General features: G+C 55.2%; 1 protein-coding gene across 26 annotated transcripts in view; it reads left to right on the top strand.

Annotated features, from left to right (window-relative positions):
* RAP1GAP (RAP1 GTPase activating protein) overlaps nt 1-25,905 on the top strand; it is a 70,876-nt gene that overhangs the window by 5,267 nt on the left and 39,704 nt on the right. For 9 of the 26 annotated variants that reach the window (XR_002345428.1, XR_002345424.1, XR_002345421.1 and 6 more), the window contains exons 1-2: nt 11,485-11,732; nt 13,716-13,751. The exons of 8 other annotated variants lie outside the window; for them this stretch is intronic. Coding sequence is in view for 4 of the 18 variants with exons in the window: in XM_021097689.1 (XP_020953348.1) it covers nt 11,689-11,732; nt 13,716-13,751 (80 nt within the window). In the remaining 14 variants the exon portion in view is untranslated. Of the gene's footprint in view, nt 1-11,483; nt 11,733-13,715; nt 13,752-25,905 lie in introns of those variants that run through there. 9 more of the 26 variants (XR_002345426.1, XR_002345435.1, XR_002345429.1 and 6 more) reach the window with 3 other exon arrangements.

The following is a 25,905-nucleotide window of genomic DNA, read 5'->3' as shown; positions in this document are numbered from 1 at the left end:
TTAATGAATCCGACTAGGAACCATGAGGTTGCGGGTTCGATCTCTGCCCTTGCTCAGTGGGTTAACGATCCGGTGTTGCCGTGAGCTGTGGTGTAGGTTGCAGACGCGGCTTGGATCCCACATTGCTGTGGCTCTGGCGTAGGCCAGTGGCTACAGCTCGGATTCAACCCCTCATCTGGGAACCTCCATATGTCATGGGAGCGACTCAAAGAAATAGCAAAAAGACAAAAAAAAAAAAAAAAAAAGAAAGAAATCCAAGTCCAGTGTCTGCTGTGTGACTTTGGACAAGTAGCTTACTGTCTCTGTGCCTCGTTTCCTTCTCTGTAGAACAGGGATGATAAAGCCTTGTTTGCCTGCCTACCTGGGAGTGTTGTTTGTGCAGATCAGATCAGACATGATGACTGGGAGCTGCTTTGAAAAACATAGAGCTGCACTCAGACATGTGAATGTGCAGAAGGAAAAACAGACACCAGCCAAATATGGAGAAAAATCCTTACCAAAAAAACCCTTCAAACATTTTATTACAGCAGTAGCAAATGAGACTTTTATTTAATGTTTAGGGGGCAGAGGGAATTGTTTCCATAATCTCACATTTCTAAGGCATTGCCCTTGTCACATGAGATGGGTGATTTTCCCCCTTGGGAAGTCAGTACCTGGCACATAGTAGGTGATTGATAAATGATCGTGGTGGCTATGAGTGGTGTCATGAGTTGTGTAGTGAAAAGGAGAGAAGATATTTCTGGTGGCACCATCACTACAGCATGTAAGATGACAGTCAGGACATTGGTTTGACTTCCCTGGAAGGTGTGTGTAGGGATGAGCTAGAGTCAGTTTACTAGGGACCCGGCTGAGGAATTCTCCCAGCAAGCCAATGGGAAGACCATTGGAGGGATTGGCTGAGCCTTCTGTGGGCAGACCTTGGGTAGGAACTAGCCAAGCACAGTTCTCTGCCCTGCCCCTTCTGTGTAAATATGAGTCCACTGCCTATTTCCCTGGGGCTCATGTCCCTCCTGTATGCAAAGAAGAAAGCTCCAGCATCTTCCACCCCAGGGTCGGGAGACAGGACCGAGGTACCAGCCAGTCAAGGAGGCGGGGGCTATCATCTATGCTGGAAAGCGGAAGGCCTGGGTCCCCCTCTGACCTTGCCCTCCTGGCCGTATGATCTTGGGCAAGTCACCAGCTTTCTTCCTTCCCATCAGTGCAAAATGTGGGTGTAGTTCCTACCTTTTTGATGTGGCTCCAGTGAGACGGAGCTGGTGACCGTGCTGTACGAGCCTCAGGTGTGTCGTGTCTCTGGGGGCATTGTGCTGTTCCTTGCAACAGTGTGTTCCCCAGGCTTCCCTGAGAAGCTGGGGTTGCTGGGATTTGCAGAACAGAGGCTGAAAACAGACTCCTGAGTGGCCAGAGGCTGGGACCTTCTCAAGGCCACAGGAGCCACACGCCTGCAGCAGCCAGGCTGCAGCAGGGAGTAGAGGGATGAGGCCTGTATGTCTGGCCCTCTGCTCTGCTCCTGATTCTCTGCCAAGCCCGCAAAGGGAAGACATCTCCATCCCTAATCAGAGGTTAGCGCTTTCCAAGACCCTACTCCTCTGAGTTGGGATTTTTGAGGCACGGTGAAGGGTGACCTTGGGAACTTCTCTCTGCTTGCAAGCTCAGTGCCAGAACTGTTGGGACAGCCCCAATTCCTCCCTTCTCAAAAGTAGGACAGGTCAGAGTTCTCACTGTGGTACAGTGGGTTAACGATCTGGCTTGTCTCTGCGGAAGTTGTGGGTTCGATCCCTGGCCTGGTGCAGTGGGTTAAGGATCCGACGTTGCTGCAACTTGGCATAGGTGGCAGGTGTGGCTCAGATTCGATCCCTGGCCTGGGAACTTCCACACGCTGTGGGTGCAGTCATAAAAGAGGAAAAAAAGGAAAGTAGGACATGTCATTCATATGCAAGGGGATGCCAGGACGAGGCCCAGGCTAATGGCAGGCAAACCTCCCACCCGTGCCTCTTCCCAACCTTGGGGGTCCAGGGAGGGGCCCTCCATCTGGCAGACCACTGCAGGCCCTTGTGCCAGCCCAGGCAGTAGTCTATGGATGCCCTCAGGCTGAAGCTCTGAAGGTGGGTTCCAGACTGGCCCCACTGGCCACCTGCCTCCCGCAGAGCTCTGGGAGCTTTTCCAGGTGCATAGGGGTGCCCTTCCAACCCCTCCCCCAGGGCTTCTAGCCCCCAGAAATAGGACTGGACAAAGTCCTGGAGCAAAGCCCTCATCTGTCTCTGTCACGGGGCAGACCCCCAGACCTCCCATGCTGGAGAGATGTGACCCTCTGAGGGGCAGAGAAACCTGGGAGCTGCCCTCTGCCCTTGCCCCCAGACACACCATCAGGGTCTGCCCTGTGTTAGTCAAGGTTGAAGCTGTGGGTGGCTCAAGGGTTCCAGGAGTGTTCTGGTGGGGGAGCAGCAGAATGGAGGCTGAGTGATGGGCTGCAGGTGGGGGCCATTTGTCGAGTACTTGCAGAATGCTGGGCTCTGTGCTAAGCACTTTTCACGGATCTGTCTCATTTAATCCTCAGAGCAACCATCATTAGGCCCACTGAGGCTCATAGAGGTTAAACAGCCCGCCCAAGGTCACCCAGCTGGTGTGTGGCTGGAGCTGAGAATTAAGGGCTCTCTGACTCCATTTTCAACCACTTCGGTGTACTTCTTGTGGAATCAGATGTGGAGGGGGACAGGCCTAGCTCTGGGCCGGGGCAGGGGTGGGGCTCAAACCCTGAGGCTGCCCCACCCTTTTGGGACCTGGCCCTGCACCTCCAGCTCCTCCTCCCTCCCTTTTCCCTTCCCTGTGGCCTGTGCACGGGGCTCAGCACCCCAGGCTGGGTTGGGGAGGAGGATGAATGGGGAGATTTGTTTGCAGGGGTTCCTGGGGGGTGTACAATCCCACAGACCCTGGCTTCCGCTGCCCCCTGTGCCTGCCTGAACTCCCAGCTCAGAAACGGAGAAATCCTCAGCTGGAGGGGAGCCCATGGAGATCAGCTGGTCCAACCCCCTCATTTTACAGATAATACTTATGATGATTGCACCCAATGGTAGCAATTCACAAAAGACTTTCACATCTGGGTTGCCTCTGATGTGTGCGCCAGAGCCCTCAGGGCTGGCAGGACTCATGGGGCCATTGTTATTCTCCTCACTTTGGGGCTGAGGGAACAGGTTCAGAGAAGTGGTGGGATGGGCCTCGGGGCATGAACTGGGCTCCAAACCTAGATCTTGCCTCCCCTGGGCCCACTGCACCGTCTCAGGCTACCCCCTACCCTGAGGCCTGGAACTCGCATGGTGTGGCTCCAGGACTATGTCCTGCCTTTAGGGACAGTGTGGGGGGTGTGTCCAGGGGGGACTGTTTCTTTTTTCTTTTTCTTTTTTTTTTCAAGGCCACACATGTGGCATATGGAGGTTCCCAGGCTAGGGGTCAAATCAGAGCTGTAGCTGCCGGCCTACACCACGGCCACAGCAACACAGGATCCAAGCTGTGTCTGCTACCTACACCACAGCTCATGGCAATGCTGGATGGCTGACCCACTGAGCAAGACTAGGGATTGAACCCACATCCTCATGGATCCTAGTTGGGTTAGTTAACTGCTGAGCCACGGACAGGAACTCCCCAGGGGGAACTGTTTCTGACCGGCTTCCTCCCTGTCAGGGAAACACCCTCCCCTTCTCAATGCGGAGACTGTAGACCGAGGGGCTGAGCTGTTTTCGGGGAGCCTCTCCACCTGCCATGCCCACGGAGGCCAGGTTGCCCCCAAATCAGACAGAAGGCACCATGGAGAACCCTCACTTTACAGAGGAGTAGGGACCTGCCCACAGTTGCACTGAGCCAGTGGCAGAGCTGGGCCTGTGACCTGGGTCTCCTGATTCAAGTGTGTGGCTGTGTTAACAGTGCTAAGAATCGCCCCCACTTACTGGACACCTACTGTGTGCCAGGGCCGAGCACTTTATACTGAATCCTAAGAACAACCTTATGGAGTTCCCGTCGTGGCGCAGTGGTTAACGAATCCGACTAGGAACCATGAGGTTGCGGGTTCGGTCCCTGCCCTTGCTCAGTGGGTTAACGATCTGGCGTTGCCGTGAGCTGTGGTGTAGGTTGCAGACACGGCTCGGATCCAGCGTTGCTGTGGCTCTGGCGTAGGCCGGTGGCTACGGCTCCGATTCAACCCCTAGCCTGGGAACCTCCATATGCCGTGGGAGCGGCCCAAGAAATAGCAACAACGACAACAACAACAACAACAAAAAGAACAACCTTATGAGGGAAGTACTGTTATTGTCTCACCAGCCCCTTTTACCGATGAAGAAATGGAGGCTCCGAGAGGTTATGGAGATGGCCCAAAGTCACAAACCAGGAAGCGACAGAAGTGAGAATTCAAACACAGGTCCACCTGACTCTAAACCCACACGGATGTCCACCCTGTGTATGTTACAACAGGAGCAAAATTTATTTTATCCTTCTTGTAAATAGCCACCCTAGGACATCATTCATCCACTGAACATTTATGGAGTGCCTTCTGTGCTGAGGACACCAGGGAGCTGATCTGGAGCCAGAGGCCAGGGGTTGAAGGTCAGAGATCAGGCAGTGAGGTAGTGGGCCTCCAGACACTGCTAGACCCTCTGCGCCCACCAAGGATGGCTGCCCTGCCCGCTCCTTCTGTCCCTCCTGGCCACAGGCTGTGCATTTGCAACCTCTTTCTCTGCCCTTCTTGCTTGCTCGTGGTGTATGTTGTGGTCTGATTTGCCCTTGTGGGAAAGGGGGCATCACTCAACAGGGGCTTCTGGATTTTATATGCCCCAAGGAAGATTCTACAGGCAGCAGCAATACTACCCACCACCATGCAAACTCTTTGTGGCCACAAGGTACCCTGTTAAGTCCTCTCTGTGTGCATCACCTTGTGAGCCAAGAGCTGATATGTCTCCATTTTCCAGATGTGGGAACTGAGGCTTAGAGTCACATAGCTCAGGACTGGGCTGGAGGAGTTCCTGTTGTGGCTCAGCAGTGACGAACCCAACTAGTAACCATGAGGATGCAGGTTCGATCTTTGGCCTTGCTCAGGGGGGTAAGGATCCGGTGTTGCCATGAGCTGTGGTGTAGGTTCACAGGCCAGGCTCGGATCTGGCGTTGCTGTGGTTGAGGCATAGGCTGGCAACTATGGCTCTGATTCGACTCCTAGCCTGGGAACCTCCATATGCCTCAGGTGCAGCCCTATAAAGACAGGAAAAAAAAAAAAAAAAAGACTTGGCTGGAACCCCGCTCTGTTGGCTCTCAGGCCTATGCCCTAACCAAAGGCTCACACTGCCCTGCTCTGTGTCCAGGCTCTGTGCCCAGGCTCTGTGCTTGTGCATTTAGAATCCTGGTTCTTGGAAGGCAGGCTGCAGACAAACAGCAAATATCTGTTGAGCACCTACTGTGTGCTTTGGGGAAGTGCTTTGGGAGGAGAAAGCTTTTGAGGATGGGGAGATTGGGGGGGTTTGGCAAGGGATGTGGGGCCCCATGCAGCCATCCACCCAAATCCTGAGGGGGAGGAGGCTCTCAGGCCCTCAGGGGTGTCAGGGCAAGAGGCAGCCGTGCTGTTTGAAGGGCTTTCTTCTTGGCAGGAGTGTCCCTGAGAGTGATTCAGAGCTGAGTCAGCTTAGGGGGTCTTTACAGCCACTTCTATTTCCCTGGCCTTTGGGCAAAGCCACTTAGCCTCTCAAAAGGCCTCAATTTCCTGGTCTGTGGACTGGGAATGATAATAGCACCTAATTTACTGGGCGGCCATCATGCACTGAACGGGAGAGAGGGCTTGGCATGAGGCGTCAGGAACTATTAGAAGCTCTTACTGAGCTGGGGTTCGTGTGTGATGGGGGATGACGTCTTGAGGGGGCGTCGGGAGAGCTGGATCTGCTCTATTTGCAGGCCTCAGTTTCCCCATCAGCCATAGCTGACAGAAAACTCTTGCATAATCCGCCTCAGGAGGCCGTTGTGGAGATCACAGAGGTCTCAGGCGCGTAGGTGCGTCTTGGTGATCTGCACACCGACAGAACGGTTTCGAGGGAGAGGAGGCGGCGGGAACACGGTGGGCGGCGGCACAGGTGTCGCTATTGTGGCGCACAGGTGTGTCATTGTGGGCCTGGAGCGGCGCGGCAGCACGCGCAAGGAGAAGGGAAAACGGCAGGTTCTGGGGCCCGCCTCCGCTCAAGGGGAGGAGGGAGGGCTGCGGGGTGCGGGGTGCGGGGGTGGTCAGCTCGCGGCCCAGAACGCCGGGTGCTTCCTCCTGGCGCCCTCGGGTCCCAGCCTTGCCGGAAGAGACGCCTAGGGCGCTGTCCCTGGTCCTGGAGCCCGCCCGGCACTCGTCCTGCAGTTCCCATGGTTGCCAGTTGAGGGCGCCCGGGACCGTGTCGGGTTCCCCAGGCCAGTTTCAGAATACGTTTTTTAAAGAGCGTTCTTTATTTTCCTGTAATGGTATTTCCAGATAATAAGCCTACCTACACATACAATTTCTTAAAAAAACAATATACTGCACTAAGAGAAGTGAAAGCCCTCACTTCCATAGATAAATACTCTGACATAATCACGCCACAGGACCTAATGAAGTAACCAAATGCTTGCACCTGTTTTGTATATTTAAAAATACCTTTAGGAGTTCCCTGTTGTGGCTCAGCAGTAGCGAACCCGACTAGTATATCCATGAGGATGCGGGTTCTAGCCCTGGCCTTACTCAGAGGGTTAAGGATCTAGCAGTGGTGTAGGTCACAGACGTGGCTCGGATCTGGCATTGCTGTGGCTGTGGCGTAGGCAGCTGCAGCTCCAATTTGATCCCTAGCCTGGGAACTTACATATGTCGCATGTGTGGCCATACTAAAAAATACTCATATGTAAACCAGAGTTAAGTTGTAGGGTGAGATAAACAGGCTTTTCCCTCACATGAACGTCTGGGGGCATGTGTGATGCCTGGCAATTCTCCCTGGGTGGGACTCTCCCTGGCATAGCTTTCCTAGCCCCCACCCACTGAATGATATTGGGATCCCCAGTAACTGCTGAGGGTGAAAACCACCTTCACATATTTCCCTAATGCCTTCCAGGGGCAGAGCCTCCCCTGTTGAGAACCGTTGCCACAGTGGGAGTCTTGGCAGGGTGAAGAGGGCTTCACAGAAGCCCCGGCTGCTCACTGGGAGCGTGGCATGAGGAATCGTCAGGGCAGGCAGTCCCCCACTGTACATCCGGACCAGGAGAGGCCCAAACCGGAAGAGATTGTGCTGGAGTGCCCAGTGGAGCTGGGGACTGCAACCCAGGTCTCCTGTCCCCTGGTGCAGGGTGGCACTCTGGGAATGAGCAGCCTCCCTTCCAGTTCAACCTACCTGCTCCTGAAAACAGATGGAGAGGGTCCTGCCGTCGGCCAGGGTAGGGGAGAGTGGCGGCTGGATTCCAGTCTAAAGTGTGTGAGAGGGGTCTTGGCCTCCCCTCTCCTTGGGCATCCAGCAATTCACACCTCTTGACCCCTACCTTTATTTCTTCTCAGTAGTTAGCTGGGCACTGTTTCTGTGTGTGTGTGTGTGTGTGTGTGTGTGCGCACGCGCATGCGCGCACACATGTGTTTGCAGGGTAGGGCTGATATCCGTGTGAGCACGTCAGCAAACATTTGACCTTGACATGATCTCTGTGCACATGAGTTAGATGTCTCAGTGCGTGGTTCAAGGAGAGGGGCGTGTGTGGCTGAGTGAAGCTTCTGGGCAGGTGTGTGTGCAAGTGCACCACAGATTCTGTCTTGTTCATCCTCTACCCCTAGTTCCTGGTCAGGTCAGGCACACAGTAGGTATTTGAGTAGGCAGAGGACTCAGAAATTCATTGACTGGAATGAGGGGCTGAGTCAGGATGGTTGGTTCAGCAACTTCACCTGGCAGCTGCCTGGGGAGAGGGTGTGAGCCAAGACACACCCACTCCTCCCTCCCTTCCTAGGGCCTGGGGACCCCCCAGGAGACTCCCTTTCCAGGAGCTCAGGCTTTGCAGCATCTTGGGATTGAGTGGGTGTGGCTTGGATAGAAAGGCCATGAGCTAAAGATAATGATGGTTCAAGCCTATGAGATTCTCTCAAGGCAAATGCATTTTTCCACAGTTACGTCTCTAACCCAGCAATGTGAGAGTGAGTGTTTAACAGATGAGCACACTGAGGCCCAGAGAGGGAAACTGGTTAATGCAGAGCCACACAGGCCAGGCAGGAAACCCCCAGCAGATGTCCCGAATGGGAATGACAGCGGAGGGAGGGCAGAAAAGGTTGCTGGGGATCCTGGCAAGAACTGGCCCCACCAGCCCCATCTGGAACCCCGGCCTGGGATCTTCCCAGGAACCTGCCCTGCCCTGCGCTCTTCCATTTCCCTCATGAGGCTTGGGAAGGGGGAGCTGGAGGCAGGTGGGTGGAACTCCCAGAATTCAAGTTCCCAGGGTGAACTTGGAAGGGGCACTTTGCAGCCCTCCGCCCCCACCGTTCCCTCCTCCTTCACACAGTCTGGTACCTGTTTAGCCACTTGAATGTAAAACTAATACGCCCAGCCGGGGGGGCCTCCTCCTTGGTCCTGGAGGGCAGCCTGACTTTGGTTTCTGGGGGAGAGGCTGGAGGGAAAGGAAGAAGGGAGCTCTGTCCCACCCCAAAAATGGCAGTGGCTTCCCAGCGCTGTGGACTTGCTAGTACTGAGCTCCCCGCCACAGTGGAGGCCAGTGGAGGCTGGATGTCTGGGGAGAGTTAAATACGGTATAGCTGGGAAATGTCAGCACCTGGTCCAGCACCTACGCCCTTACCGCACTGCCTCTGTGTGTGTCTCTGTGTCTGTCTTGGAGGCTGTTCCTTGTTGCCCACACATAGATCTGCCCTGTTTTTTACAACAGCTGCATATACTGCGTGGTGTAAATGGACCTTAATTTCTCTCTCCAGTTCGCTCTGGATAGCCATTAGTTTGTTTTGGAACTCTTAGTAATAAATCTTGGCTAACTCAAAAAAATGTGGTGATTTCACATCATTCAGCCTATACAAATGATGCTGCAGCAAGCGTTTTATCTAACAAACACATGCAGTTCAGATACTATTCTCAAGGTTTTATAAGTATTAATTTAGTTACTCCTGAAGTGGGTTCTCTTATGTTTGTCATCAACCCTATTTGAAGATGAAGAATTGAAACACAGAAAGATGAAGTGCCCTGCCCAAGGTCACACAGCTGATATCAGGGAGAGCTAGGACTTGAACCCTGGGAGGGTTTACAAAATGAGGATACAAGCACGTGGCCTCCCTGTCCCTAGTCCTTGGCTATTCATATTGAGGCTCACCTGTGCTGATGTAGGGGGTAAATTCTTGGAAGTGGTGTTGCAGGTTAAGAAGACGTATTTATTTATTTATTTTGGGCCACATCCACGGTATCTAGAAGTTCCCGGGGCCAGGGATCACCCCACGTCACAGCAGTGACCCAAGCCACAGCAACGACGATGCTGGATCCTTAACCTGCTAGGCCACCAGGGAACTCCCAAGAAGGTGCATTTAAATTCTCCTATTGCCGGAGGGACCAGGAGCTGGCCCGGGAGTGTCCTGGGCATCGCTGACGCCCGCCCCCACCCCACCCCAAGCTCTTGCCAATGAGGCAGCTGCAGCTGGTCAGAGCCCAAGAGTCCGGAGCCCACACTGAGCTCTTTGTCTTCGGTGGGAACCCTGCAGCCCCCACAGCCCCTCTCAAGGGCCCACTGTCCCAGCACCAGCAGGGCCTCCCGGGGGCCAGGTCCCGGCTGGGAAACTTGGCACATTCGAGGCTTCTTGGCCACCCTGCCAAGTAGACATGTAGAGCCCACTCAGGAATCATTTCTACCGAAAAGAGACTGGTGAGGCTGAGGGCCGTGTCCAGGTGGGTGCGGCACCCGGGACAGGTCCCAGTGCTGACACTGCGCACACCTGTTATGACCCAGGCCCAGCCCCTGAGCCTTCCCTCCACCCGGCTCTCTGGGCTGCTGCTACCAGACTTCCTCCCGCTTCCGCTTCCGGCCAGTCTTGCGCTCCTACGGTTTGCCCCTCGGGAGCCTACCAGGTGCCCTGTGACGACTGGGCTTCCCACGCTGCTCAGGAATTGTGGCCCTGACCCCGGCAGAGTGCGCTGCCAGGAGGATCCAGACCCTTCTCTGAGAACCAAACCAAGCGGGTGGGTTCTGGGCGGAGGAAATAGTAAGGGTCCTGCCCGGGCTCTGAACTCTGCCAGTGGCTCTTGAGGCTTCCTCCACCTGCCGGAAGGTGTGGAGAGGAGAAGGGGTCCGGGGTAGCGCAAAGAGATGGGCTGGTGGGACCCCCCAAGAGAAAAGTAATTGCTGTGAGCTGAGGTCTCAGTGTCTTCATGTCTGCATCCCAGCCCCAGCCTGGGTGAGGCGAGTGGTGGAGCCCTGTACCCGGACCAGCCATTTCCCAGAGGAAGATGGAGCTAACTGAGCCCTGGCTCAGGACCAGCGGAACAGTTCCTGAAAGGCTTCTGAAGAATGCCTGCCACCCTATCCTAGTGCCCTGGCTGTCCTTCCTACCTCCCCCCACTGCAGTTCCTTTAGACAGAAAACCCCATAGAAAACGGCAAGGTTCTGGGGGCCTCCCCCAGTGCAGGGGGTGGGGGGGCAGAGTGGGTGTTCTGGGAGGGGCAGATGAGTCCTGGGGGCAGGGCTAGTGTCCCCTTCTCCTGACACATCTTTAATTGGGGCCACAGAGCCGGCTTCCTGTGGGGTGGCGCACTGGACTGTGAGGTCTGGATAAGCTGGGTGCAGAGGAGGGGCTCAGAGTGTTTGTTGAATGAATGCTTCACTGGCTCTAGGACTCAGAGCCGTTTCCCTCAGAGGGTTGTTGAGGGAGAGAACCCAGGCTGGGTGGATTTTCAAGAAGAGGGTGGAGCATCTCCATTCCCACCCTGTTCCTGCTCCCCTGAGCAAGGGGGGCTCCGTGGAGGGGGATGAGGCCCCCCAGTGGGAGACTCTGTTCCTGCCTTTACTCAATCAGGAGCAGAGCTTCTGACCCACAGGACAGGACGCTCCTGGCTGGCATTTATTGAGCATGTACAGTGAAGGCCAGGGCTAAGCACTTGACAGGCATTAACTCACTCCAGTGCCACGAGGGCCCGCGAGGGTTAGTCTTATTTTACGAAAGAGAAATTCGAGGTTACAGCGCACACCCTATTGACCCTGGGTGCCACATTCTTGACACAGCCGGCTGTGCGCTCCCTCCTCATGATGACCAGGTGGCAGTTTCGCCGACAGAGCCCGAGGGCTCTCGGGTGGTGGAAGAGAGTGGCGCCGCAGAAGGGGGTCTGCAGCTGGGTACGTCCTGGTCTGGGGGTGGAGGGTTGGCCTCTTCCTAACGGCTCCCCGCCCCCGCGGAGGCCCCGCCCGCCAACCCCCCTCTCCCCCCGCCAATCCCCCCTCCCTCCCGCCTCCCCGCCCCCAGGTCCCAGCTCGGAAAGTCCAGCACACACCCCGCCCTCGGCCGGAGGGCGGCACGAACAAGCGGCCCTTTCTGCGCGTGGCTGCCCCCGACAGCTGGACCGCAGCCCGCGGGGGCGCGGACAATCCCGGGGCTTGTGGCCAGGGGCGGGGCAGCCCGTGTTGCCAAGGGGACCCGGGCGCCGGGAGGCGGCTCTGGCGGCCCGCGCGGGCAGGGCGGGCGGCGGCGGCACCATGAGCGGCCGAAAGCGCAGCTTCACCTTCGGGGCCTACGGAGGGTAGGTGCGCCGGGCGGGGGCGCTCGTGCGCGCGCAGATGTGTGCGGGGGTGGGGGTGGGGGCGCGGGAGAGCGCGCGCCCGGGTGCACGCGCGCCTGCCGGGGTCTGCCTTGACTCGTGGGGGGGTTCTGTAATTGTGAATTTGTGCTTGTGTGAGAGGTGAGCGGTTCGATGTGCGTAAGTTGTAGTGTTGGTAAGTCTGTGTGTGTGTGTGTGTGTGTGTGTGTGTGTGTTCCGATTGGGTACCCATGTGCACGTGTGGGGATGCGAGTGCCCGCGGGCATTCTGTGTTTGTGTCTAAGTGCGCGACAGTGTTTCCGTGTATGACTGTGTGTGGACGGACAGATTGGGCCTGAGCTTGTGCCCTCCCGGTGCGTGTATAGGTAGTGGGGGTGGGAAGGAGCGGGCCAGGGGAAGGCCCACTCCCATCCCTGGGCAGCTTGGCCACCCCTATCTTAGCAGCCTGGCTCTCAGGAACCCCCTCCTCCCGGGGCTGCTGGCTGCCTGGACCTGGAGACCTTGGGGGCGATGGGGGAGGTCAGAGTGGTGGCTGGTCCATCTTTCCCTCACTGTCCCTCCCGACCCCAAGTGCCCACCCCAGAGAGGCAGAGATATGGGCGGGGCGGGGAGGATCCTTAGGCAGCCTGGATAGACAGACTGGCTGGAACCCCTTCCCTGGCTGGCCAAGTACTTGCATAAGCTTCCCCAGGCCCTGCTTCCCTGAGGTCAGAGGGACACACAGGATCCCCTTTTTGGGTGCAGAGCAGTGGGGCTCACACAGGTAACACTGGAGAATATGTGCACTCTGACCTGTAGGGATTGTGTCCCAGGCACGCCCACTCTCCCGAAGCCCCACCTCCAAGGGGACCTTGCAAAAGGGCTGGGTGGGGTGGGAGATGAGAGGGCTGTCCTCCCTGCCTGGGGCCCAGCTAGCCATCAGATGCTGGGCCTGGGTTGAGTCCCGAGACACCAAGGAGCTGCACTCTGTCGTGTGACCTTGGACAAGTCCTGGCCTCTCTGGCCTCACTTTCCCCATCTGCAGAGTCCTTGTTAGCTGATCCCTGGAAGGCCAGAGCCCTGCCTCCCCAGAAGATGTCTCCTCAGCCGGCAGAGTCCAGTTTGGGGCTCCTTTCCCGTTCTCCTCTGGTCTCTGGCCAGGAGGCAGGAGTCGTTTGTTGTCCCAACAGTGCTGAGCCCCTTGGCCCCCAGCTAAGTCTGCTCCAGCCCTCCCCTACCCCAAGGTGCCCTCCAGGGGCAATGAGGGGAGCCTCTGGGAGGGGGCACTGCCCATACACTCTCCCTGATGCTGGTCCTGGAGGGATTTGGGGGAGACACAGCCTGGGGGTGGCCCCTGAACTCTGGGGGGACTTCAGGTCTTCCACTGGCTCTGTGCTAGGGGTCAGGGTGTGTGTGTGTGTTGGGGAGGGGCAGGAGAGGAAGCCCTCGTGGGGCTTCTGCTCCCAGATTCCTAGGCGTTAGTTCCCTGAGTGGATATAAGTGAGCTCCAACTCCGGGATGAAGGCAGGCCACTGGGGAAGTGGTGGTGGGGTTTCTTCCTGCCCATCTTTATAAACACCCACACTCTCCCATCCTGTCTGTAAACACACTCTAAGTTGGCCCTGGCCGCACCCCTCCCTCTTTGCCCCGACCCCAAAGCGCTGTAGTCACTATCTCCCTCCACCTGCTCCGAGACTTCCTATATGCTGACCTGCAGCCCTGCTGCCCCCCGGAGCCAGGTCCTGGGCTCCCGCTCCCTCCACCCGTGTCTCTAAACCTGCTTCTCTTCTGTTCTCCTTCACTCCACCCCTCGCATGTCCCTAAGCTGATGTTAGGGTCCCTGCAGCCTATGGGGAATGGTAATATTTTAGAAACAATACCTCCTCCAGGTCCCTCTGGGAGGGTAGGGGGTGGCCTGATGTGCTGGGCAGGGCCTGGTAAGGAGGGGCTGCCCCCTCACCTGCTGCACCTCTTGCTGTGTTTCAGGGTGGACAAGTCCTTTGCCCCTCGCCGGAGTGTGTGGTGAGTACCAAGGGCTCTCAGGAGTGACTGGGCTGCTTGGCTGAACTTTAAGGACACTCCCAAACTGTGACCCTATAACGCCAGACCCCACCAACCCTCCTGCCCATCCTGCAGGTGATCGGGTGGGCAGACTCTCTCCCAGCTCTGCCCCATGTACTCTCCCCCGCAGTTCTTTCTCGAGCTCTGCCTCGGAGTCAGGCAACTCAGATCAAATCTCAGCTCTGCCATTGGCTGTGCAACCTGCAGCAATTCACTCACCTCTCCGAACCTCAGTGTTCTCATCTGTGACATGGGGATTAAAATGCGTGTTTAACAGAGTGCGCACAATTAAAACAGGCCTGACACATTCTAGGTCCTCACTGAAAGGGTTTCCTGCCTTTTCTCGTCTCTTTTCCGACTCATCTCATGGTGGTTCCTGGTGGGCTGGTGGCACCTTTAGCCTTTCCACCGACCCCCAATCCTCTGCTCCCACTGCATATGTAGCCTTCAGAACCCCCTCCTCCAGCCCATTTCCTGCGTCTGAGGCTGACTCTCTCTGGAGGAGGGAGTGTCTGCAGCTTCCCCAACACTGTGAGCAGTGGGTGGAGGTGCAACCTCACCTCAGGATTCACAGCCCCCCCACCCCCCCACCCATGCCCCAGCAGGCGGGTGCCTCTCGGCTTCCCTGGCGCTGGCATCACTTGGGTCTGGCTGGCTGCTCCTGCTGCCACTTCAGCTCCAGCAGGAGAGCCCCCAATTGCTCTGCTTCCTGCTTTCTGCCCCTGCTGAGGGCTTCCCTGAGTCCCCAGTCCCTAAAGTGCCACCCCCAGCTGCTAGATGACTCCTGTCTGGCACCATTGCTTTACCTGCTGCCAAAGCCTCCCTAGGAAACCACACCTGGAGCAGGAGGCACATGGAGTACCCAGGCTGAGCTCCAGGGCCTGCCCTTTTATTTCCCTTTGATGCTCTCTGTGCAACCCGAGCCAGTTACTGTCCCTCTTTGGGTTTTATCTCCTGCAGCTGTGCCTCTACTATGTGCAGAGACAGTGGAGCCTCTACTGTGTGCAAGGCCTTATGCTCAGCCCAGAGCAGGGTAGGGTGAGCAGAGATAGAGATGGAGGTGAGGAAAACGCTTTTCCTTCAAGGAGTTCAATACTAATATCCCAGTAAGTGCCTTGTGTCAAGCACCTGCTGTGCACCAGGTATTATTAAATGCTAGAACGACATCATTGCACATAATCTTTACCACATCCCGGAATGAGGGACTTTTAGCCCTAATGACAGATGAGAACAATGGTGCAGAGAGCGGAGAAGTGATTTGCCCACGTTCACACGGCTGGTGAGTGACACAGCTGGGATTTGAATCTGGATCTTCCAGACTCTGTGCGGAACCCAGAGTCTCACTTGCTCTGTCCCAGGGCCTCCAGACCCCAGAGCAGATCTGAGGGAGAGATGCCCTTGACTGAAGATTGGAAGAGGGAGGGGTGACCCAGAAAGCTCACTCTGCGGAGCCCTGAGCGGAGTCAGAGATGAGGGTCTAGGACGGATAGTAACTAACCACCCGTGTGACTTTGGACAAGTCTCCTCCGCTCTCCGAACCTCAGTGACACACTAATAGAGTAAGACTCTGGGATAACGAGGATTTGGCCGTTACCCACAATGCCTTGCCCCACGCCCTCCTTGCTGGAGCTGCTGTCCATGGTGCTAGCCCCTGGACCCTCCATTCTGTCCCTCCCAGCCAATTGCTTAGCCCTCGGCCTGTGCCTGGCATATAGCGAGTGCTCTGTAAATGGGTGAGGGGGGTCGCTTTGACTATTATTATCATTTCCTGGCATTCAAGGCCATCTTTGCCTCACTTTGCAACCTGAGACTCAATTGTCCCATGTGCTGCATTTCTTTTTTTGTTTTGGGTGTTTTGTTTGTTAGGGCTGCACTTGAGGCATATGGAGGTTCCCATGTTAGGGGATGAATCACAGCTGCAGCTGCCAGCCTATGCCACAGTCACAGCAATATGAGATCCGAGCCGCATCTGCAACCTACACTACAGCTCACAGCAACGCCAGATCCTTAACCCACTGAGTGAGGCCAGGGATCGAACATGCATCCTCATGGATACTGGTCGGTATCGTTAACCGCTGAGCCATGAAGGGAAGGCCTGCAATTCTAATCAGTGGGAATGTGGCCCCCCTTGAGCACCACCTCAGGCTTTTGCTCACATTGTCCCCTCCTCTTGACCTGCCCTCCCATCCCGTCTCCATGACCCCCCACCACAGCTCCAGCCCACTTTTATCACCACTTGTCGAGTGGTTCCTTTCCAGATCCCCACACCCCATCTTTCCTTGAATGCTTTCCTGCTGCTTAGCACACACGTCAGTGCTCAGTCCTAGGGTCGTGGAAAGAGCATGGCCTTCGGAGTCAGATGCGTGGATTTGAATTTGCCTCTGCCGTGTGCTAGTGGTATGGGCAGGTCACATTCCTTCTCTCAGCCCTGCTCGATGCTCAGTAGTATTTGTTGACTTGGCTGTTTCAGTGAGTTGACCTCAGTTGAGTTTAGCATATCCACATAGCACTGCAGCTTGAGGCAGGCTCCGCAGCCTCTGAAAGCAGGGGTTGCTTGAGTTACTTTTGATTTAGGCCCACTTTCCGGCAGGAGTCCCATAAAAGCTGGGCTGTACTCTTCACCTCTCTGTCCTCCACACAGTTTTGCACAACTACCCAAACTGAGTAAATGCTTAATGAACATTTGTGAGAGTGAATTGCCTCTGTCCAAAGAGTGGAATAGGTAAGCTTTGACAAGTAGGCTGGGAGGGCTTCCTGAAGGAGGTGTGATTTCCCCACCTATTAAAAAAAAGGATTAAGAGGTAGGGGCTTGGATCAAGGCAGCAGTGAGACTGGTAGAGACCAGAGGTGATCATGGCTGGGATCCCCTACCCCCTGCCCCTCATCAGCAGGTTATTGGCCATGGAGGAACACAGAAATAGTGTGTGTACACGTTAGAGGAATGCAGCCCATTGGGTGGATTAGACCCAGTGGGATAGTGGATGACTCCGGTTCTGCTGCTGTAATGGGACTAGACATTTAAGGTGGGTTCAGATGGTGGGGGGAGGAGGAAGTGGAGTGGTGAGGGTGGAAGAGCTAGGTGGACTCGTGTAGGGAAAGATTCTGGAAGAGGAGAGTCAACTTTGGCCTTAAAGCTGGGACCCTGGAAGGAGGAGGCAGGACCTGGCAAGGGGTCAAGGCTGGTGAGGTGCTGGGTATTTTGCTACAGTTGTTTCATTAAGTCATGACAACATTTCTGAAAGTTGACCTGAGTGTCCCTATTTTAGAGGCCAAAACCAAGAGTGAGAATGTTGAAGTCTCCGGCCCAAAGTCGCACAGCTGATGAAGGCTGGACTCAAATCCAGCTTTTCCGCCTGCCAGGGCAGAGACCTCAGCCAGAGATGAGGAAGCCACAGGAATGAGAAAAATCCTGGTTGTAGGATGAAGGAGGAGGCGGGGAAAGGATCCCTCTGAAACAGTGGTCACTCCCTGGCCCCATGGAAAGCCCATCTGGTCACCGAGCTATTTCCCCATGCCAGGGATGGTACCAGCTGCTCGCATACATGAGGCATTTTTCAGGTCCCTGGCCCTGGGGGGAGCACCTCATCTGAGTTATTTTGTTCCATCCTCACACCAGCTTTACACAGTAGCAACTATTACCATCCATCTCCATTTTACAGATGAGGAAACTGAGGCTCAGAGAGGGGACATGGCTGGCCCAGGGGCACGCAGTCCGTGCCTGGTGAACCCAGGCTGCCGCACGGTCGGCCTGAGCCCACACCTTTAGCCCCAACTCTCCTGGCTGCTGCCTGTGCCGAGTGGGGGGGGGGGCTTGAGTGGGCGGCCCTGCCCTCAGGTGGCTCCTCTCTATAATCACTGGGCTGGAAGCCCCGGGGGCATATGTCCTGCTACAGGAAGCAAGAGGCTGGCCTCATTAGTGGTTCTGAAATGCCAGGCGGGCACAGCCTGCTGGGCCTTCTCATCAATTATGTAGTTGGTGGGCAGGCCCCCAGTGGGCAGCTCGCAGAGCACAGGATGGGGGAGCTAGCTGCTGCTGCCTGAGCCCACACCTGCCACCCTCCCCTGGGCCAGGATCCCCCAAGGTGAATGCCAGGGCAGCTCCCGCCTCATCCCCCTGCCCTAGCCTGGGTGAGGGGGTTCCACTGGGGACAGGGGCAGGGATGCTGGGGCCCAGGTGATTAACCTACCTGTCCCAGCAGCTACTTCTGAGGGAGGCTGGGACCTTGACTGAGCTGCGAGTCATCTGGGATGAGGGTGGGCAGAGTCAGGCTGAAATAGAGGCTTAGGTGAACAGGCCCCTGACTGCACAGAGCCTTAGAGGGATGGGGTTGTGGTCATTTATTTATCATTCATTCATTCAGTGGTTCCAACCACTGAGTACCTACTGTATGCCAACAGTTCAAGGGACTGCAGATCCAGTGGAAAATGAGACAAGCCCAGTCCCTCTCTTCAGAGGGCTTGATTTGACCTCTTTGAGCCTCAGTTTCCTCATGTGTAAATAGAAAGTAGGGAAGACAGTCCAAAAATAGACCCAAAAAAATGTGATGGTTATGCTGAATTTTAAAGCAAGGGTAGATGCTAACAAGAGCTGATCCTTACCTGGAGCTTACCCAGCATGCTGGGCTGTGTTCCAAAGCCCTTTCCATAGATTGATGGACTGAATCCTCACAACAACCCAACAAAGCAGGTACTATTATCATTCCTGGTTTTAGGACTGAGGAAACAGCATGCAGAGGCCAGTAACCTGTTCAAGGTCTTGGCAAGGCTGAGATTTGAACCCAAACACCTGGGCTCTGGTTCGCACATCACCCTGTACTTTGAGGCTGGAGGATGATGGAGGGGTGTCATGAAGGCCTTTCTGGGGAGGTGGCTTTCGAACCCAACCCTGACGAATGAGAAGAGCCACTTGAGAAAACAGCAGATGCCAAGGCCCTGAGGCAGGGATGTGTTTGGCGTGTCCTCAGAACAGGGAGGAGGCATGCGTGGCTGGAGGGATGTGGGAGAGTGAGCTCAGGGGTGGGTTTGGAAAGGGGAAGGGCCGGCCTGGGGGTCTTGCAGGCAGGGTAGGAGTTTGGGTATGATACCAGTGACTGACAGGCAGAGTCACAGAGTCCAGACTCTAGGCTTTGTGAAATGTTAGAGACTTTGGGCCTCCTGGAATCTTTGGAGATGGAGAGATGTGTGAGGCACCCTCCTAGGGCCTCCCACTCAACAGGGAGCTCTCCTTTGGTTCAGAACCCTTTTGACTATTGGAAGAAGACCCCCTGGGACAATTGTACCTTTATTTTCAGTGGCTTCACAGACCTCTTGAAGCCCATCATCCCTGGTTGAGACCATCAGGACCCCTTGGCAGCTCCTTGACTCTCCATTCGATGCTCACTCCTAGTGATGGGAGGCTCACTACCTCTGAAGTAGCCCGTTCCTTTACTGGGCAGCTCAGATGAATATCAGAATTCTTCCTTACTTAGAATCAGCTGCCCAAGCCTAGATGCACCCTCCGGTCTCCCACCTCCAACGGTGGCCCTTTAATGAGACAAAGGGATTATGTATATGCCCAGGTCTGCTCTTCCTGAATAGTCACTCATCCGAGCCCTCCCTCCTTTTCATCCTCTGCTTAGCTCAGCTTGCACAGGCCTTGGAGTCCCTTTAGTTGTCCCTCTCTGTCTTCCCATGGGGGCGAGGCAATGTCCCCTTTTGGGGAAGGCCACTTTCTGGGCCAGGGGGAAATCCTAGGAGAGACTCCAGACCAGAGAGACCCCCCCCACCCCCATTCCAGGAAAGAGCCTCCCAACCTAAGGAGAAAAGAGAAGATCTCCAGATGGGTTCCGGTCCCAAGACTGCCTCTCTTTTTCTGTGTGATCTTGGGAAATGAATCCCCATCTTTGGGCAGTTCCCCCCCACCCCCACCCCCACCCCTGGTGCCTGCCTTTGGCACAAGCAAGAGGCAGAGATGGTCCTTGGGGGATCTTGAAGCTCTAAGGTTCCCAGTCTGTTTGGCCCTGCTTGGCCCTGCACCCCACGCTACTCAGGCTGAGGTCCCTTGTTTGGAAAGAGGTGGGTTCTGTTTTCAGGCAGAGCTGAGTTCAGATACCAGCTTCACTTGCGGTGTGGCCTGGCCCAAGCTGCTCTGCCTCTCTGAACCTCAGCTTGTTCATTACAATAAGAACCAGACTGCTTTTTCCCCCACAGGGGACTTAGAATGAAGTAAGCTCATTGTGTGCACTCTGTGGCTGATTTCCCTCTCTCAGAGCATTTGCATTTTGAGAGAAAAGACTCATTAAACCAAAGAGAGACTCATTAAAATTTTAGTGCTAGAATTTTAGGCCCTGTGGAGGTGGCTTATTTGAGGAGAAGTGATTAAGGAAGGGACCTTTCTAACATCCCCAAATCCCATAAAGGCTTTCCTCGGCTCAGGGTCTCTCCCAAGACAGTCATTCACTCGTTTAGCAAATTAATTCAACAAATACTTAATGTGAGAAAGCCCTCTAAGGGCCAACCGAACTATGCAGTGCTGGACAATGGGGATCTGGTGGAAAAGGCCACTCCCCTCCCCCACCCATCAAGTTCAAGGGCAGCGGGAGGAATGAGGAAGGAGACAGTTCTAATGGGGGTACTAAGTGTTGATCGGGCAGATGTGGGGAGTTCTGAGAGCTCAGAGAAGGATTTCTCCCCTGTACCTGGGAATCCGGGTAGGATTCCTGGAAGAGGTAACCCAGAAGCTGAAACTCAAAGGACACGCTGAAGAGGGTCAAGTGGCAGTTTGTCTGCAGGCCTGTGGTGAAGGAGGAGGAGCCTGTGCCAGGAGAATGTTCCAAGAAGAGGAGGTGGCAGATCAGCCATGTGGAGGGAAAAAGCATTTGGTGGCCTTGTGCTGGGCACAGGGCAGAACTAGACCTGGCAGCAGACAATGGGAGAAGCAGCCACTGGTCATATTCTTGAATCCCTGTTGGGACTTCCTGTGGGTGCCCTGGCGGGTCTGAACCCCCCAGCCACCATAGGGCAGAGGCCTGCTGGGTGGCCCATCACCCACGGCCCTCCCTCCCCTCTGCAGGAACTGCCCTGTGTGGTGCTGTCAGCCCGGGGCTGGGTCCAGTGTAGGATAACTTCTTCCAATCTTATAAAATAAAGGCCATAAAAGTACCTACGCCTAAGATTGTTGTGGGGATTAAATGAGATAATGTGACCAAGGTCTAAAACCAGGGTCTGGCACAATTGTAGTCACTTCCGTGTCGTCCCTACAAGCTGGGCCCTGCACTGGGGGCGGAATGGCTTAGTATGTGGACCCTGCCCTCTGGAAGCTCACCACCTGCTGGAAGGTGAGACCTGCCCATGAGCATGCTTTCCGCGGTGGGCATTGACCTTGACACTGACCCTGAGAATGCTTGACACTGGCTTTGCAGCCAGCCATGCCTGCACTGAGTCCTGGCTGGATGCCCCTGGCCAGTGCCTCCCTGACTGAGCCATGGTTTCTTCCTTTGTGCAGCGGGGTCATTAGTTGTCCCCACCTCAGGGTGAATGGGAGGAGTGAGAAGGGGCTTTTTTTTTTTTTTCCCCCTGCACCTGTGGCATGTGGAAGTTTCTGGGCCATGGCTCAAACCTGTGCTACAACAGTGACCCGGACCCCTGCAGTGACAACACCAGATCCTTAACCCACCATGCCACAAGGGAGCTCCTAGGAGGTACTTTTAAAGGGTTGGCCCAGCCTAACAGCACAGTTCATTCAGATGGAGAAACAGCACTCTCATGCTCTGAGGCTCATTTTCCCATCCGTGAAATGGGAAGGTTAGCTCCTAAACAGTCTGACATGCTGGGGTTCTAGTGGAGTCAGACAGTCCCTAATACCGACCTGGTTTGACTGTTTGCTGTGTGACCTTGGGCTAGAGACTTAACCTCTCTGAACTTCAGTTTCCACACCTGTGAACAGGGACAATATTCACCTCACAGGATTCTTTCAGGGATCCCATTAGCCATTTGTTCATTCAACAAATACTTAGCAACCCTGCCATGCTGTTATATAACATTTAAGAATTGGGGATACAGCAGTGACCCTGACAGACGAGGTGTCTGGCCTCATGTAAGTTACCTTCCAGTGCAGGAGACAGATGCAAAGTGAGCTGACAGACACATAAGGTGATTTCAGAAGGGGGGTGGTAGTGAATGACATAGTGGGTGGGGAGGGGCCCCGCCCTTGCTAAGGGTATCAGGGAGGGCCTCTCAAGGCCTGAGTGGGAAGGAGGTGGAAGGCGGCTGAGCACGCAGCAGTGTTGGAGGCCCATCTTCTCTCAGATCAAGAACTGCTGCTCATGAGGCAGATCCGGGGAAGGGGCTGGGCATGGTGGGCAGGCATGCAAGACCAGGCTTGGGCTGGGCCTCCGATGAGACTGCAGGTGCAGGCAGAGGCGGGGCCTCTGAGCCCTCAGGGGTGGAACCCACTGCAGGGCACAGGCAGACCCCCCTGCCCAGAAGTATTCTGGGGTCTGGGCCGGACTCTTTTAGGCAGGGTTTGAGGGAGGGGAGCAAAGGAACTTAGGCCTGCTTTCTCTCTCACCCCGGCCAACCTGGGCCTGAGCCCCGGTCACAGAAGGCCCCGTCGTTCCCAGTTGTGGGCTGCCCACGGGCCAGAGGTTCTCTGAGGTGCTTCCTAAACACACACACGATTTCCCTACTCACAGTCATAGACTGGATGCCCGTCTGGGTAGCTCTGTCGTGAACACAGGCCTGTATACACATTCACGCGTGAGCCAGGTGAATGAACTAGGTGTCGACTGCGGGCCAGGCCCCCAAACAGATCTAGTCCTCAACAGAGGAAGCCCCGTTTCCAGTGGCAGAGACTGATAGTGACCTGACAGTCACACCAGGGCAAGTGCAAACCAAATGGACAGACAGACAGCCCTCTGGGAAAGCCAGTCAGAGTCAGGGCGGGGGGGTGGGGGGGTGCAGCCTGACCCAGCCTGGGGAGGGGACTCCAGAAAGACTGAATCAGAGCATGCCACACGAAGTGTGATGGGGGCAGGCGGGGGAGGGTGGGACTGGTGGAGGGACAGGTGGAACAGTGCGTGCGGAGGCCTGGAGCTGGGGCAGATGCTCGGGGCCCCGTGGGCCACGTGAGGCAGTTGTCTCCATCCTGCACACAGTGGGAAGCCATGGGCGGTGGGCGGGGGGGCTCTTAGGCAGGTGGATGACGGGATAGATACAAACACGCTCGCCTCCGAACCCACGCACACCCCAGACACGACCGCTTTCTCTCCTGCCCACGTTTCATGTTCTTGCCAGGCCTCCCACCCACATCCTCACCCACGAGTTGCACACACCCTCTCACCCCTGCTGGCGGGGGGGAGCCCACTGCAGGAAGCTCGTGCTGACTCCCAGCTCAAGTGTCATTTGTTCCACCTGCCTGCCGAATTTGTGGGGCAGGGCCCTCTGAGGCAGTCAGGATCGACCTCTGCACACACCGCGTTTGCACAGACATGTACAGCCCCCTCCTACACGTGCCGGGGCCCTCTAGCTTCAGGAGTACTTTCACAGGCGATATCTCATCGAATTCTCCCAGCAGCCCTGCATGGGGAATTAGCAACACCTTTTTACAGCTGAGGCAGTTGAGGCTCAGAGAGGTCAAGCGACGTGTCCCAGGCCACACAGCTGGAGATTGACTGCATCCAGATTTGGACTCGGATCCATTCCATCTGATCTCTGGATCTGTCCACTGGTCCACACAGACTCGGCACACACAGATGTGCTCTCTTCCTCTCCAGGCTCTCCCTGAGAAGGCGGCAAATGACCTTCAACACCAAATTCTTGCTGAAACACGTTGATCAAATTGGAAAGTGATTGAGAGCCCCAGTGTGTGCCCACCTGCCTGGTGACCCTGAGGTCTTGGGGGGTGGTTCCAGGGGTGGGGCTGGGCATCTGTCAGCCTGCCTGCCTGGGGCAGCTCGGGGCAGGGACCTGAAGCCAGGAGCAGAGGCTTCATTTGCATTGCTAAGGAGATGGACAGCCTTGTCCTGCACAGGCTGACCCCAGCTGGCCTGGCTCCCAGGACCTGACAGCTGAGGTCCCAGGGTATAGCCTGTGCCCTGCAGCCTGAGTGGCTTCTCTCCTGCCTTCTCTCCTCCCTGCCCCTCAGAGCAGGGTACCTAGTGTGTGTGGGTGGAGGGGGAGAGCTGGGCTTCAGGCTCAGCCAGAACAAGGGTACAGCCCAGCTCACTCCCTCCTGCCCAGGGGACCTTGGCCGTGATGTTTTCCCTCCCTCGGTGTCACTTGGAATAGGAGTAACCAAAACCTCCTTCTCAAGTTGACTGAGGAAAATAAAGGAGTCGGGCATCTCAGACAGCTGACTCATAGGGCTCCGTTTTTTTCATCTTTCATGTTTTTCTCTGATTATAAAAATAATAAGTGCTTATTGTAAAAATCCCAACAAAGCCAGGAAATATATCCTGTAGAAGGCAGAAAATCCTGGTGGTCCTGTTTTCCAGAGATAACCCATGTGAACTTTTACGTGTCATTTAAAATTTTGACAAGTGAGATTTTCGTTGTGCTTTTTTCACTCAACAGTATGCCTCAAATCCTCCCTTCCTTCAGGACTAGAGACCCGCTTTTCTTTCCTGCATGGTATTCCATGGTTTGTACGTGCCTTGTTGTATTTAACCAGCTTCCAGATTTCAGCCAAGGCGAACCCTGCCGCAGTGAATGGCTTCTGTTCCTATATTTTTGTGCTTTTTGTAAGCATTTCTGAAGGATAAATGCCTAGAGGTAGAGTTGCCGGGCCAAAGAGTGTGCACATTTTCAGTCTCTAACAGGAATGGCAAACAGACCGCTAGAGAAATACCAGCAATCCATGTGCCTCTGGAAGACCCGGGGAAGTCCATTTCCTCAAAATAATGGGAATTCCTCTGCTGCCTCTGCCTTTGACCACAGACCTTAGAGTCAAGAGGAATCAATTTCACATGTGGGAGGTGCCGGGCAGGTCATACTCCCCTTACTCCTCCTATTCCCATACTTTGGAATCTCTCTCCTTCCTCCTTGCTTGCCTTTGCTTGACGGGGAGCTCACTACCTTACACGGCTCTATTCGATACATTGTTTCTTGGGTTAGACTCTAGCCTACCTTCTCACAACTTATACCAAGCAGCCCTGCCTCAGACCTTGGCAGCCTTCGGAGGAAGGAAAAAGGGAAGAAAGGAAGAGAGAAGGGAGAGGCCAGGTTTTGATGAATGTTTACACACTTTACATGTATGAACTCCTTTTTTTTTTTTTTTTTTTGGTCTTTTTGTCTATTCTGGGGCCTCACTGTGGCATATGGAGGTTCCCAGACTAGGGGTCCAATCGGAGCTACAGCCACCAGCCTACGCCAGAGCCACAGCAACGCTGGATCCGAGCCGTGTCTGCAACCTATACCACAGCTCACGGCAACGCCGGATCGTTAACCCACTGAGCAAGGGCAGGGACCGAACCCGCAACCTCATGGTTCCTAGTCGGATTCGTTAACCACTGCGCCACGACGGGAACTCCTCTTTCTTTCTTTCTTTTTTATGTATGAACTTTAGTCCTCATGACAACCCTTGGAGGCAGACACTGCTATTATCTCTGCATATTATAGATGAAGAAACGGAGGCTCAGAGAGGTTAGGTAACTTGCCCAAGTCCCACAGCAGTTAAGTGGCCAAGCCGGGATATGAACTTAGGCAATGTGGCTCCACGGCCCACACCTCTGATGTTATGCTGCCTCTCTGGCCAGAGGCCTATAATCTATTTTTTTTTTAATTTTTTTTTTTTTTTATTTTCCCCCTGTACAGCAAGGGGGTCAGGTTATCCTTACATGTATACATTACAATTACAGTTTTTCCCCCACCCTTTCTTCTGTTGCAACATGAGTATCTAGACCTATAATCTATTGAACACCTACTGTCTACTCAGCTCTAGGCTAGATTGTACCTATGATATCTAATGTAGTCTATACTACAACTTGCCAAGTAGGTGTTACTGTCCCATTTTGCAGATGAGGAAACTGAGGCTCAGAGAAGTGAAGTAACTTGGGAGTCTAAGGCCCTCTCCCCAGCCCCTGCTGGGCTGAGGGGTCCCTCCAGGGTTCCAGTTTCAACCAGTCTTCGGTGGACTCAG

The sequence above is a fragment of the Sus scrofa genome, chromosome 6 (genome assembly GCF_000003025.6).
Source record: "Sus scrofa isolate TJ Tabasco breed Duroc chromosome 6, Sscrofa11.1, whole genome shotgun sequence".
NCBI classification, from domain to species: Eukaryota; Metazoa; Chordata; class Mammalia; order Artiodactyla; family Suidae; genus Sus; species Sus scrofa.
This window is presented reverse-complemented; position numbering and strand designations above follow the sequence as displayed.